Source organism: Salmo salar, chromosome ssa02 (assembly GCF_905237065.1).
Source record: "Salmo salar chromosome ssa02, Ssal_v3.1, whole genome shotgun sequence".
Lineage (NCBI taxonomy): Eukaryota > Metazoa > Chordata > Actinopteri > Salmoniformes > Salmonidae > Salmo > Salmo salar.
In genome coordinates this window covers 62,800,325-62,814,086 of record NC_059443.1, presented here as the reverse complement: position 1 = coordinate 62,814,086, position 13,762 = coordinate 62,800,325, and the positions used below count along the sequence as shown (strand labels likewise).

General features: G+C 43.5%; 1 protein-coding gene across 3 annotated transcripts in view; it reads right to left on the bottom strand.

Moving 5' to 3' along the window:
* LOC106589071 (myosin-11) overlaps positions 1-13,762 on the bottom strand; it is a 39,924-nt gene that overhangs the window by 9,981 nt on the left and 16,181 nt on the right. For 2 of the 3 annotated variants that reach the window (XM_014178763.2, XM_014178751.2), the window contains exons 5-26: positions 11,328-11,427; positions 11,112-11,135; positions 8,390-8,482; positions 8,139-8,202; positions 7,379-7,477; positions 6,804-6,947; positions 6,152-6,247; positions 5,822-5,940; positions 5,451-5,603; positions 5,060-5,233; positions 4,654-4,827; positions 4,414-4,528; positions 3,976-4,169; positions 3,212-3,333; positions 2,924-2,993; positions 2,559-2,719; positions 2,134-2,242; positions 1,871-2,002; positions 1,373-1,579; positions 1,078-1,215; positions 652-775; positions 173-344 (exon numbers count right to left, since the gene is read on the bottom strand). In XM_014178763.2, coding sequence (XP_014034238.2) covers positions 173-344; positions 652-775; positions 1,078-1,215; positions 1,373-1,579; positions 1,871-2,002; positions 2,134-2,242; positions 2,559-2,719; positions 2,924-2,993; positions 3,212-3,333; positions 3,976-4,169; positions 4,414-4,528; positions 4,654-4,827; positions 5,060-5,233; positions 5,451-5,603; positions 5,822-5,940; positions 6,152-6,247; positions 6,804-6,947; positions 7,379-7,477; positions 8,139-8,202; positions 8,390-8,482; positions 11,112-11,135; positions 11,328-11,427 — 2,784 coding nt within the window. The remainder of the gene's footprint in view (positions 1-172; positions 345-651; positions 776-1,077; positions 1,216-1,372; positions 1,580-1,870; positions 2,003-2,133; positions 2,243-2,558; positions 2,720-2,923; positions 2,994-3,211; positions 3,334-3,975; positions 4,170-4,413; positions 4,529-4,653; positions 4,828-5,059; positions 5,234-5,450; positions 5,604-5,821; positions 5,941-6,151; positions 6,248-6,803; positions 6,948-7,378; positions 7,478-8,138; positions 8,203-8,389; positions 8,483-11,111; positions 11,136-11,327; positions 11,428-13,762) is intronic. The other variant, XM_014178755.2, reaches the window with a different exon arrangement.

Sequence of the window (13,762 nt, the reverse complement as noted above, 5' to 3'; positions counted from 1 at the left end):
CACTGTTACATTTGGTGCTGTGTTTTAGAGGTCATATACAAGTGTAATGTGGACTTTATCACAGTATCATGTGAGGATCTATAAAACAACTGAAGGGGGCTCAAAAAGGAAAGAATAATGAAAAGTGACAATTACAAAAAATAAATATCGAAATACAGTGTTTGGTGCCCACCTGGCCAGAGCAGCCTGTAGCTCTTCCTCCTTCTTAGCCAGCTGGGCTTTGAGCTCAGCGATCTGGGCCAGCAGGTCGGCCATCTGCTCCTGGAGGTCGTTAGACTCCGCCTCCAGCTTACGCTTTGCTTTGTCCAGCTCCTGCCGACCCTTCTCCTCCTTCTTCAGACGGACTAGAGGACAAAAGATAAAGTAATATGGAATGTTCCTCTATGGATGAAGATGTGTGTAGTGGCTGAATAGCTTCAATAAGTTCTTCAGACAAAACTTAAGGACAACACAGATTGGTTTCGATATAGGATGCTCCCGTATGGATATGGCTAGGAGTTTTTCCTGGTCAGGTCACATGGTCAGGAAAACCCCCAAAGCCACTATTTGTACGGACAAAGATGTGCATTGTTGCTTGATAACTGAATAGGTGTGGTATCCATTGAGAGTGCTTTATTTGATGTCTGGATGGGGTAAAAGATTGATACGAACCCTCAAGTTCAGAGATCATCGACTCGTGTTTGTTCTTAAGCTTGGTCAGGTTTTTGGACTTCTCTTCCTCCTCTGCCAGGTTGGAGCTGAAATCTGCTAGCCTCTCTTCCATTAGTTTCCTCTCCTAAAACAGGGTAAACATGGCAAACAGGTAAACACAGTGTAAATCCTAAATGTCATAACCCTGCTTTCATCAAATGCCGATTGAGTAGACAAATGGAAAACAGAATCAACTGTCATTATCAAATCTTCATTGGACTCATGGACCCAGAGACTTGACAATGCTAGTTTTATGATGCTTGAGACATAACATGGTAACTGACACAGTCTCTCTTGATAGACGGAAACACTCAAATGTTCCTTTAATGGCCCATAGCCTTGACAATATGTCTCATATGACGCCTGAGACATGGTACTATAACTGACCTTTAACAGTTTGGTGTTGTGGTCCTCCATCACTAAGACATCGTCCTCTAACTTCTTGATCTTGCCTTCACATGCTACCTTCTCCAGTTGCAGCTTCTGACGGGCATCCTCCTCCTCCTCCAGATGCTCCTCCAGGTCCTAAAAACGAACCAAGAAGAACTGCCAGACTTAGGATTCAAAACCAGCAACCCTCTTACCTCTAGGCTACCACCATGACTGGCACAAGCCTAAGCAACACACACCCCGAACTCCAAAATACAAAGTCAATGTGAAAGAAAGAAAAGGTCGAACAAACCTGCATCTGTTGCTGCATCTTTTTCTTGTCCACCTGCAGGGCCTGAGCGCGGTCCTCCTCCTCTTCCAACCTGGCCTCCATTTCATGGAGGATCTCCTCCAGCTCCTGCTTCTTAGCGGCCAGACGCACCCTCATCTCCTCCGCCTCTGCATACAGCTCGGTCTCAGCCTGCAGCTGCTCTTGCAGTGCGTTCCTCTCCTCCATAATCTGGATGGAGGAGGAGCCAGAGAAAAAGCAAAGAGAGCTTAATAGAAAGAAAAGTGTAGGGGGCCCAGCACACAACCCTGTGGTACACCAAACTTTGAGTTTAAATGTTTTTATTTCATAACACTTATGTAAATGCCAATACTTTTTTTTTGGAGGCAATGAAAGTAGTGAAAAGGGTTACAATAGTAATTTAATTCAAATGAATATCTGAAAAATGGCAACATAATCCCTACAAAGATTGTGGAAAGCACATAGACGGGGTGTTCCTGGCGAATGGACCCCTTTACATACTGTTGTGTGTTTCAGGGTGATCTCCTTCAGCTCTGATTCGTACTTCACTGCAGACTCCTTGGCCTTCTGCAGCTCCTCGTCCTTCAGGCCCATCTCCTCCTCTTGGCGGGTCACTTGCAACAGAGGCTTGACCTGCAGGTCAGAACGGACTGACTTGGTCAACACTGCATCCGCCACCAAAGTCTAAATCTGATGTCCTTGGTAAGTAAGACAGACATCAATTAATGGAGTGAGTTGAATAGTTAATGTTGTTGAAACACTACCTTGGTGAAGAGTCTCCACCACTGCCAGTTTCTGAGTTTGAGGTAGGCAGCACAGTTCCTCTGAATCACCTTCATGGCCATCAGTTGCTGCTGTCTCTTAGCAAAGGCTCTGTTAGAACACAGGAGCGGAACCAACATTGACCACTGTAATGTAGCATTTATTGGCTCATAAAAGTCATTTTCACTGATTCAGTAACAATTGTGAACTGTGCTAATAACAGCATGCATAGTGGCACTTTCGAAACCAGAATCAGAAAAGTAGAACAAACGTCTGTCCTGGGAACGTTACATTGCGACGTCCCCTGGACTTTCCTAACATTTAGGGGACGTTCCCAGGACAACATTTTATTAGCTGGGTAGAATTGATATATAGACAGAGCTTTACTGTATTAAAGCAGTGTCAACACTCTGAGGCCATTGCTCACTTTCTGGCCAGGAAACCTCTAGCCTGGGACTGGAAGGCGATAATGACCACCGTAATCTTCAGATCTCTCTCCTCCTCAAGCTGGGCCAACACGCCGGTACGGAAGAAGATCTTACTCTGACCAATCCGGTACAAGTTTGGGTCCAGATCCAGGTGCTTAATCTACAGAACCAGGAAATGGGACAGGAAAGGAATGTGAGAAAAGGGGAATTGAGCTTGGTATGTGGCAGAGTTGGTACCAGCTTGGTTTCTATATTGGTACTTGGTGTCTTGGTAGAATTCCAGAGAAGGGAATATGTAAGGCTGTTTTTATAGACTTGATAAAAGTCCTGATGCTAGGGTTTGAAAATGGCTCTACTTTCTTACCATGAGACCACACGCCTGTTTGCCATCCATGAATCCCTTGGGAATAGCACTAGCCGCCAGGATCTCGTAACTGTAGAGTGAAAATATTGAGACGGAGACAAAGTCTGATTTAAGAGAAATGTTTCCCACAGGCTGTGTTTGATACATGCCAATGTTGAATGCACTGGATAGTAGGCAATAGTATAGTCCGGTTAAACCAGACTGAACGCTGAAACCATGGTGAGCGACAGTGTCCAGGCTGGTTTAACCAGGCTAAGGCAACTGATTCTTCCATTCAAGTCTACTCACCGCTGACGGAACTCCTGGAAGAGGATTCGGTTGGGGAATCCTTGCCGGCAGATACGGATGCCCTCCAACACACCGTTGCACTTCAGCTGATCCAAGACCAGATGGGCATCTAGTTTCCCCGCCTGAGGACAAAGGGTCAGGATATAGGATCAATGAATATGATTACATTTAGTTCATATGTTGTATTCAAACATCATCAATTTCTTACAAATACCCAAGCATAGCAAATACTAAAGTAAGGGCGAGATTATTTACGGCTCCTTACCTTACGAATAGAAATAAGTACATAGAGTTATTCTTTAGATTTGTTCTAAAAAGGTTAAGGTTGAAAGTGAAAAAGTAGAAAAAGCAGTTGGAGAAGAAAATACTTAACACTCCTTCACAACTGGGGGAGGAAACACTTAATTCCATTCAAATGTCCTAAATTGACTTTATCAGACAAACAGGGCATCTTGCCGCTAATCTAATATGGTATTTTTTCCCATTTTATAGAGGGAGTTGCTTGCACACCTCTTCTGCATCAACAAACTACACTTCAAAAGGAATGCCCCTACAAGGGGAACAATAGTAGTGAACTGAAGTAGGCTAGAATTGAATCAAAGAGAATTCTAATTGAATCAAGTGGATTTATTCACTCCACTTAGACACTGGCAACAGGGTGAAGGGAACCTCCCTTGACTTGCAACCTAATAGATCTTATTCACAGCTGAACGTTCTATTGAACAATGGCCACATTGTGAATAATGTCTATGCCTAGTGCCTACCCTCTTCTCGTGGTTAGGGATGATACATCTGACGAAGTTGGGCTGGGTGTTGTGCAGCGTGGTCATGAGCTTGGCCAGGGACTCCTTGTAGAGCTGACCCACGGTCCGGAACATGCCCTTCTTGGTCTTGGAGCCGCTGGGCATGGAGCTGTCGGACATCTTGGCCATGGTCTCCAGGCCCACCACGCGGTCCGCTGAGGCACATTATGACAGAGAGGGGGTTTGTTTTAGGATTTGGGTTAGGTTAGGACACTGGCAGCCTGTATGTCAAACATGATACCAGTTGGCTAATCATGGAATAGATCTGGTTACCACACTTAGGAGGCAATATTTTCAATCAGAGCTAGTCACACAAAATTAAAGGGTATATGTATCCATCTTGAGACTCCATCTCGATGCTAAAAAGGCAACTATAAACTGGAGTCCAGGGGGACTTACCATCTTTCCAGAGATCCTGGATAAACGTGTTGGACGAGCTGTTAAGCAGTGCTATGACGTTGTCGTTGAGAGGGTCCATGTTCTTTGTCAACCAATTATCAGCATTGTAGTCCACCTACAGGCAAAACACCACACATTTCTTGTATTTGTATGTGATCCCTGTGGGAAATTAACTCACAAACTTGTCCCTCTTACCCTCTTACTGAGCCACACAGCACCACAAAAATGATAGATACACACCTTTCCAGCGTAGTGGTGCACAGAGAACTCTGTCTTGCTCTTCAGCTGTTTGGGTTTGCTGAACTTGAGGTGGCTGGCCTGGGTGTTCATGAGTTTCTCCACGAAGGAGACGTCTGTGGCTTTGGGGAACCAGCACTCCTCATCCAACAGGGCCAGAATACCAGGAGGATTGTTCTGTGGAGAAAACATAACTCAAATACATATTTTCCTGGTTTCGTAATATATCTAGGAAAGGTTTCCAGGACACAGATTAAGCCTAGCACTGAACTAAAAAGCTCTTTCAATGTAGAATCTACCGTGAGAATGCTATTTAGTCAAGGACTAGTCTTAATCTGTATCTATTTAATGTCTTGAATGCAAACATTTTACACCTAAAGAGTGTTTTTTTTACAGTCTTCCCACTCACCGGCCTCTCAATGAGCTCAATGCAGGGCTGCAGGTCCAGGCCGAAGTCGATGAAGCTCCATTCAATTCCCTCCCTCTGGTACTCCTCTTGCTCCAGGACGAACATGGTGTGGTTGAACAGCTGCTGCAGCTTCTCGTTTGTGTAGTTGATGCACAGCTGCTCAAAGGAGTTATCCTGCAAGAGAAGGGAGAGAAGAAGAATTTGAGTTTTCACCAAAGACAGTTTGGTGTGCCACAAGGTTGTGTGCTAGGCCCCCAAGTCTTTTCCTTCATCTTAATACAACTTAATAGCTCAGCTTTGACGTATAGCATGCAGTCCAAGTCTTATCCAAGATATCGTACATACAACCCTATGAAGCCTTCCATGCAATCATATGAATCCCCTCACTCACCTCAAAGATCTCAAAGCCAGCGATGTCGAGGATGCCCAAGAAGGATGCTCCCTGGCGTTTGGTCTTGTCCAGAGCCTTGTTGACCCTAGCTAGCAGCCAGCGGAACAGACGCTCGTACATAGCCTTGGCCAAGGCCTCGATGGCAAAGTCAGCCTGGAGGAAACAGAATAAAATATAGATAGTTTTAAACGATGTTTAGTTTTCAGTTGTCTCAAATTCAGCCCAGCAGTATAGTCTATTCCTGGACCAAAAAAGCACTTTTAGTGGAGATTCTCCTTTGAATATGTTTTTTAGTCCAGGAGCTAAAATCTGAGTCTGGGAAACAGGCGAGCAGGACTGTCTGAATTTCAGCCTGCCAAAGCAACATGTACCTGCTCTTTGGTCTGTGCTTTCTGTACCACCTCTCTGCCCACTTTGATGCGAGGCGTGAGGATGGCTCTGGTGAAGTCTACCACGTTGATGCCCTGGAGGTGGCACACCTTCTGAGCCGCTGGAGAGGTAAGACACATTTCAGAAAGAAAGCAGATGTGATATTGTCCTACACATTAATAACATACAGCATGTACTACATTTAATATAAGTGGCATAAAACATACCATATGCATAGCACAACATATAACATGTACTATAACATACAATGTCAAATAACATAATATATACATAACTTGTGCACTATCTGCCATCTCATGTCCTCCTCTAACCTGTGTTGTCAGGCATGGTGGCCTGCTCCTGGTTCCTCTCCTTCTTGAACTCTATGTTTCCCAACTGCAGCACCGTGGAGCACACCTTCAGGATGCCTAGAGGACACAGACAGCACAGAGAGTACAGGGACAAATCAAAATGGCCGCCATGACATGCCATATTCTATGCCTTGGCAGCCTAGCTAGTCAGTCACCATTAGCTATCTAAGATCTGCACACCTAGTTTACTGTGTAATGTATTTGACGTGCTGATGTAGGGCCACCGGGTTATCCTGACCATGTGATCTTGAAGAAAAAAAACCTAGACCCAAGTCATAGCCTGGTTATTCCTTAATGTTATATCGTATAACATTATAGTGTAACTGCCCTAGTAATGAAGAGTTTGTTGTGATTGAATAGAATGGCCCTGTGCTCTAGCCTACCTATCCCCTCATCCTCAGTGAGGCCCATGCTATGCATGGTCTCACGCAGGACTTGTTAAGGTGATTGAATAATTGATTGATGTATCAATTCATTTTTTTGTTGATTCATTTAATGAACTACTTATCCTCTTGTTCTCAGTGAGGCCCATGATGTTTATCGACACATGCAGGACTTTTTGTGGTGATTTGTTGATTTGATAAATGGATTAATTTATTGATTAATACAGTACCTGTCCTCTCTTCCTCAATGATACCCATGATGTTCATGGCCTCCATGGTCTCCTCGTACATCTCGTCGTCCTGCTGGCCCGAGATCGAGACATGGCCCTCAATCAGGAAACGGTAGGCGCTGAAGTTCTCCAGCAGAAGCTCCTCTGGAATGACAACGATTCAGTGTTTTCAATTATGACAGTTCTAGAAATTCTAGCTCTACGTTCAATCACGTACAGGAGCGCATCTGGAAGAACAACGGTTGAGGGTTTTCATTGATGGAGTGGAGAGTTCTAGAAATTCGAGCTCTGTATTATCAAGAAATAATAATATTTGATTGTGAAACAGAATGATTCCGCTTCTGGTTGTCTGGGGTCAATGGAATGAAAAGTGGGACTTCCACAACTGCCGTCCTGCACTACAGATTAAATCGCCTACTCTCCTCCACCATGACAATCAGGTTGATCTGGAACCCTGATCTAAATCCAAAATGGCACCCTATTCTCTACAGAGTGAACTACTTTTGACCAGAGCCCTATGGACCCTGGTCAAATGGGTCCTACCTAGGGAATAGGGAACACAACCCAGATCTTACCGCGTAGCTTGTCCTTGACCCCAGCGACCATGTAGTAGAAGATGTGGAAGGCTCTCTCTGTCTTGGCCTGTCTGATACAACGAGACTTCTCCAGCAGGTCTGAGAACAGCCGTTAAGGATATACATTCTAATGCTCTGGATGGAGTTTCAAGTTTATGCTTGAGAGGAAAACAGTCCAAAGAAACATATTTACAAACAAGCTTGTCTACTTTGTCATCTTACAGTGAACATACACGGTGAACTATACACAGAATATACATTATATTAGATGACACTGGAGCTTCATTATCTCAATTTCTAATACGTTCTTGGCAACCTGTATGTGATACCATGGACGGTTCAGCACCTTGTAACTACAGTAGGTATGAACCTTTACAAATAGGGCTCTGTGCCAAAACAGCTTTAAACAACATGACCCAAATACATAATTCCAACCTAAACATTTCTTATCTCATCATTCCATTCCATGGGAACTTAAGAGTTATTGGAGTGACAGCACTTTTTAGACTCATTGTGCAGATGCCAACGACCTCCCCAGTGTTGACCGTCGGTCACAGGAGAACCCATGACACTTCTAACAGGAATGTGTCAACAGTCCAATACCGCAGGTTTGGGTCTGGGTTCATGTTTACTGTTCAAACACAGAAGTCACAGGAGCTTTTGTAGCTGTTTTCCCAGGGTAGTGAACACAAAAAAACAGTTTTTCTGAACCTGGATCCCCCAGTTTAGAGTTACAGTATGTAACACTGTGTAAGGATACAGGTTTCAATGTTGGCTCCGACGATGTAGCCAGTCACGTCAAAGTTGATGCGGATGAATTTACCCTAAAGGGAACAAGTACACCAGGATTACAGTCAGATGAATGTTAAATAACACAAAAAAGATATGGGTCATTATGCAAATGACATGAATCAATAGTTTGAATTAATGAATTGATTAATGAAAAGTGGACACTACTCTGTGACCCACTCAAATACTTTAGGCCTACACGTCTGCGAAAGGTGAACTCACAAATCGTGAAGAGTTGTCATTTTTTATGGTCTTGGCGTTCCCGAAGGCCTCCAGGATGGGGTTAGCCTGCAGAAGCTGCTTTTCCAGCTCCCCCTGGACATAACAACGTAATGACAAACATTAAACTAAATCTGTGACATTCATTTGTGAATAGAATAGTCAAATAAAGGCTGGAACAGCAGCACAAGCCCTATGAAAGTCAATTGAAAAAAAGAACATTTTCTAAAGATAGAACCTAAACAACAAACCCAGTTGTTTTCAACAGTTTCGACTCCTATATCATCATCTCTACACTGTGTACATCTACACTGTGACTGGGCCTAATAGCATTATAACTGAGCGGACAGCACCTACTACTCCAGAACGTCTAATCCCCTATTAGTCTCTATGCACTGAGGACACATGTCCTACCAACATGACTTATTTCACTACTAATCTGCCTCAAACTGAGACAACCAGGGCCTGATTGTTCAAATGAGGCCCACTAGAGTGTTTGCTGGCTGGGCCAGGGGAAGGATGTGAGGAGGGAGTGGCTGGAGGTGGTAGATTCAGAGTGTTGCTGGTCTGGAGAGGGGCCAGAGCAGAGGGTGGCGATATGAGTGTGTGCTAGTAGGTAGGCAGTGGGTGTGTTCCAGGTCCGCAGAGATGACAGGATTGTTATTTCTATAGAAAGGTGCTTCCTAGAAATCAAATATTTTGCATTTCTCTAGGCTTTGTACAGATCTGATAATATGCAGTTTGATCAAAGGGCCTGCGTTAGCTTACTGGCTGGGTCAGAGGCAGGCATACCTCTGTCAAACACACACACGGAAATGTGCACGTGTACACAAACACCCACATACTTAATGCTCCTCTGGCTTAGGGGGAGCAGTGGATGGCTTAAACTCTCCCATCTTGACTAGCCGAGAATGATAGCTTGTTGTGGTCCTGACACCTGTTTTTTTAATGAGTGTTTTTAGACTGGAGAGTTGAAACCAGGACAATGTTGTGCAAAACCACAGGGCAAATGAATGTAAATGAGGTAAATGATTTAACTGTAGTTCAGAGGTGTCTGTCACATGCCTTTCAGATCTGGATCTATGAGAAAACTATTTGATGAGAACACATCAGCCAAATCTCCTTATTGACAAATTCCCAGTAAGATAAAGATAAACCTCACCCAAGTTAATGGATTTTAAAACAGAATAAGTTACTGGTACTTGAGTGAAAAGAGAGTAGCAACCAGATACTTTACATTTCAGCAGGGAAAAGAAGGCCCTGCTCGCTTCAGACAGCCACTGAGAGAGAGAAAAGAGACAGAAAAGCAAAGAGAAAGAAACAGCGAGGGGAAATGACAGATGACAGGAAGGATCAGTCATTAATATGCTGTTGAAATGGAGAGATAAAGGAGGAGAGGAGGAAGGAGAAGAGAGAGACACATTCTAGTTCTAAAGCAGGCGTATTAAGTTCACTGCTGGTGGTAGGCTTCTAAAAAAATGTATTACATTCTAATCTCCACACTAGGATACTACTTAGAATGCATGGCCGATACATTGCTTCATACTAAGTACCCACTGGGCACAGGCGTCAATTCAACGTCTATTCCACGTTGGTTCAATGTAATTTAACTGAAATGACGTGGAAACAGCGTTGATTCAACCAGTGTGTGCCCAGTGGGTAGTAGAGAAGGCTGGACAATGAAATTATGATTGGGCTTCACTGCATCTCCTGAAGGTCTTGAGGGGTAATGACAAAGAAAAACACATCTTTTGACCCTTGACCTGGAAGTTAATCCCTTCATTGCTGTACAATGATGACTATTACTCCCCTCCCCTCCCCGTACCCCCAACTATTTGAATCTCACTCAGGCATGATTCTGACAGTAGAGAGCTGTCCGAAAATGCATGTATTTTTGATTTTATTTTGATTTTATTTATTTTTTAAATCAGGGGCGAAGAGAGAGCGAGCTGGCTGTTGTGATGAAAAGGTCAAAGGTCAGAGATCACAAGGTCACGTGTAGGTCACATGGTGTCTGAAAAATTCCACACTGGTGCAAATCATCAAAAGTGGTAGAACAACTACTGTGTAACGCTACGGAGGAGCAAGACGCCGCCACAACGCCCACAGGACAAAATGGCAGGTGGTGGATGTTAGGATTAGGGGATGAGGTAGGGGGGTTCGGTGACAGGATATGATGTCGTTTGATAGACAGGAAAAAGGTAGATGGACATGCTCACACTGTGCTCTGTTGATCTGTGGTGGTGGTTAACCGTTTCAATGCCGGGCTCCAACCCCAGGCAGTGAAAGTGTTTTTGGAAAACCATGGACGACATAACAATAACAACCAAACTCAGGGGGAATATAAAGTAAATCATCTGACATTATCTACCATTTTGTATTTGGATGAGAGGGCTGCATGTTAATAAAAAAAATCACTATCATGCAGTTTGTAGTTGTGAGGTCCATAACTGGTAATATCAGGAAGTTATGAGCACACTGTTACACAATGGGGATATGGGATGATATTGCTCATGTTATTGTACATTTTAAATGTATTATTTTGAGCTCAACAACAAAGGAGATGGGGAACTTGATAGGAGGGGGATCTTGTCAGAAATATATTTTTTTACTACAAAAGACCTGTCAGTGAGCCACTCTCGCATGCAATCCTTATTTCTAGGAGAAAACACGCATACACCACCACACGCAAAACACACTTGGGTCATTCCCTTTTTTTACTCACGTGGACAAATGCTCCTGGCTGTGTCTATTTGGAGGAAATTGCGGTACAGAATTATCATTCAACGGGGCAGTTTCCTCACACATTGGCCAAGTCTCCCTTAGAGCATAGAAACCGGCTTGGGGAGATCCCCACTTTTGACACACAATAGCCACTTGTCATTGACGGCACAATGGCAAAAACGATACAAAAAAACTTTGTAGTTTGCAGTATACTTACAGCACTGGTGTCCTTCTTGCCTTTGTGAGAAGAGGCCACTAGAGCCAGATACTGGATGACCTTCTTGGTGTTCTCTGTCTTACCCGCACCAGACTCCCCACTGGAGAGCAGGAGACACGGGTTAGAGAGAGAGAGAAACAGAGAGAGGGTGGGTGTGAGAGGGGAACAGAAAGAGAGAGGAGTGGGGGGGCAGAGGGAGAGAGTGAAAGAAAGAAAGAAAAACAGAGGGTGAGCGAGAGAGAGAGAAAACAGAACTGACAGGTTGTTCACAGTTCAATAACTCACTTTAATTAAACCGCGAACCACTTGAGTGACTGAGTGAAATAACAACATCAACACCCAAGCGCAATGTTATTGTCATTGTCCAAAGTAATGTAATGCCATCCAACCTCTTCCTGTGTGCCTCTACCAAATGATTGGCCCTACCTACTGCTTTATACCATGATGAAAGGAAACTAAAGGGTCGGACTGCCCCACTACCAGACCAGGGGGTCCAATGAAAAGTCTGATAACCTGAAAAGACCCATCTACACTGAAGACAGATCAAGTAAAACAGCATTTCTAATCCAGTGTATTTGAGGCTTAAGGAAGACTAAGGCAGGGAACAAATGTATAAGACATATCCTACACTTCTAAACCAGAAGGCCAAGGGTGGGTATTGGACATATTTAACAGAGGTAGGAAACTACAGAAGGATGAGGGAGAGTAGTTTATTGGCCTTTGATCTCTAGATGCTGGAGACGCCAACCGCAATGCTGCTGTCTGAATGATCCCAGCCTAGAGTCCAGCTGGCTCTAACAACTCCATAAAAGGAGAGGTGTTCGTAAGATCCACCAGAGGCTGTCTGTCATGGGGCCGACTGGGCCGGCAGGAATCTATCCAGTATCCACCATAAAGATGTAAGATCTTAATTTGACGTATATTGTCATAGCAAAATAATAATTTTAACGTTTAGTCCATAATGTTGCTTGATCAGTGGTTAGGCTATTAGCTGGCCAATAGTAGACTACATGAAAAGTGCAACACTGTTAATATAACCGTGTGTTAGTGCAAGTTTTCAGTGAATTTATGTAAATCACAAAGCTCATCCGTCTTTCCTGAGGTGCAGGAAAATTCTTAACAATAAAAGTGTGATCAAATTAAGATCCTACATCTGTACCTCATCCACAGGACCTCATCTCACACTATACAAGGTCGTAACCTCATACTACAGCATATACTGTACATCAGGTCTGATTCACACTACACTCCTACGAAGACCTACATTCATTATGAATGTTATCATAAAATTCTGTCATAACATTCATACCTCACCGAAATACAACAGACCAAGACTCACATCAGGCCCAACATTAACTGTCTTACAAAAACCTAAAATCACACTACACTAACTCTGTGCATCAACACACACAGGCCTCAACTCACACACCACTTACAGCGTCACTCCTTACACCAGGTCTAGAACAACACTACCCAGGCCTCAACACACTGTAAAAACACAGAACTCCATAATCCCTGAAAATATCCTCTGAGAGACCTATAGGCCCTGAGACAGAGACCTCCCATTCTGTATATCTAAGTGAGGGGATTCCTCTTCTAACACAGTTTGTCTTAAACCATCCAGGGTCAGGGTGGCCACCGTGGATCACTGGTCTAAATGGCTGGTTAGCATCCTGGGCTTTGGCCATTTTCATTCCAGACCTGGGTTCAAATGCTATTCAAAATAATTTAAAATACCTTGTCTGTGCTTGATTGAGCTTGCCTGGCTTATTGGACATAATAGAATAATCCCAAAAAGTCAACCCCCGCCCATCTGGCACTCCAGGCAGAATAGAGCAACCGCTCAAAGTATTTGAAAGAGTTTGAATAGCATTTGAACCCAGGTTTGGTTCACTTTTGGGAATGATGCTAGGTCTCTTACTACACTCTAATTCTTGTAAAGAGAAAGAGATGACCCCATATAAATGAGATGTCAAGACCCCAAGCAAGGATTTAGTGAGCTATGTGGCTACTACCTATGCATTGTTATTTTGGTTGTAACTAAGGATTGTGAGGAGAAACTCAGCAATGGAATGGGAAACTGCAGTGTGTGTCTGTGTATAACATCTTATTGTCAACATACCACACCCTAACAGCAGTCCATTAGCACGTTTTGTCCATGTTCACACTTTTATGTGAAACGCATCTTACAAAACTAACCATTTATAAGAGGTGTCTGTCACAAAGCCTACACAATGCTGTTATAAACAGCGCTGTCATATAAATGCTATTACATTGTCATACCAAATGCAATTAAAATCTCTAGACTTCAAAAGATGATGGTACAGTACATTGTTTGCCGCCATACAGATGTAGGATCTTAATTTGAGACAGTTTGCTACAGCAGGAAAATACTCCAGCAGCAACAGGAAATGTGAATTATGTGGATTATAATT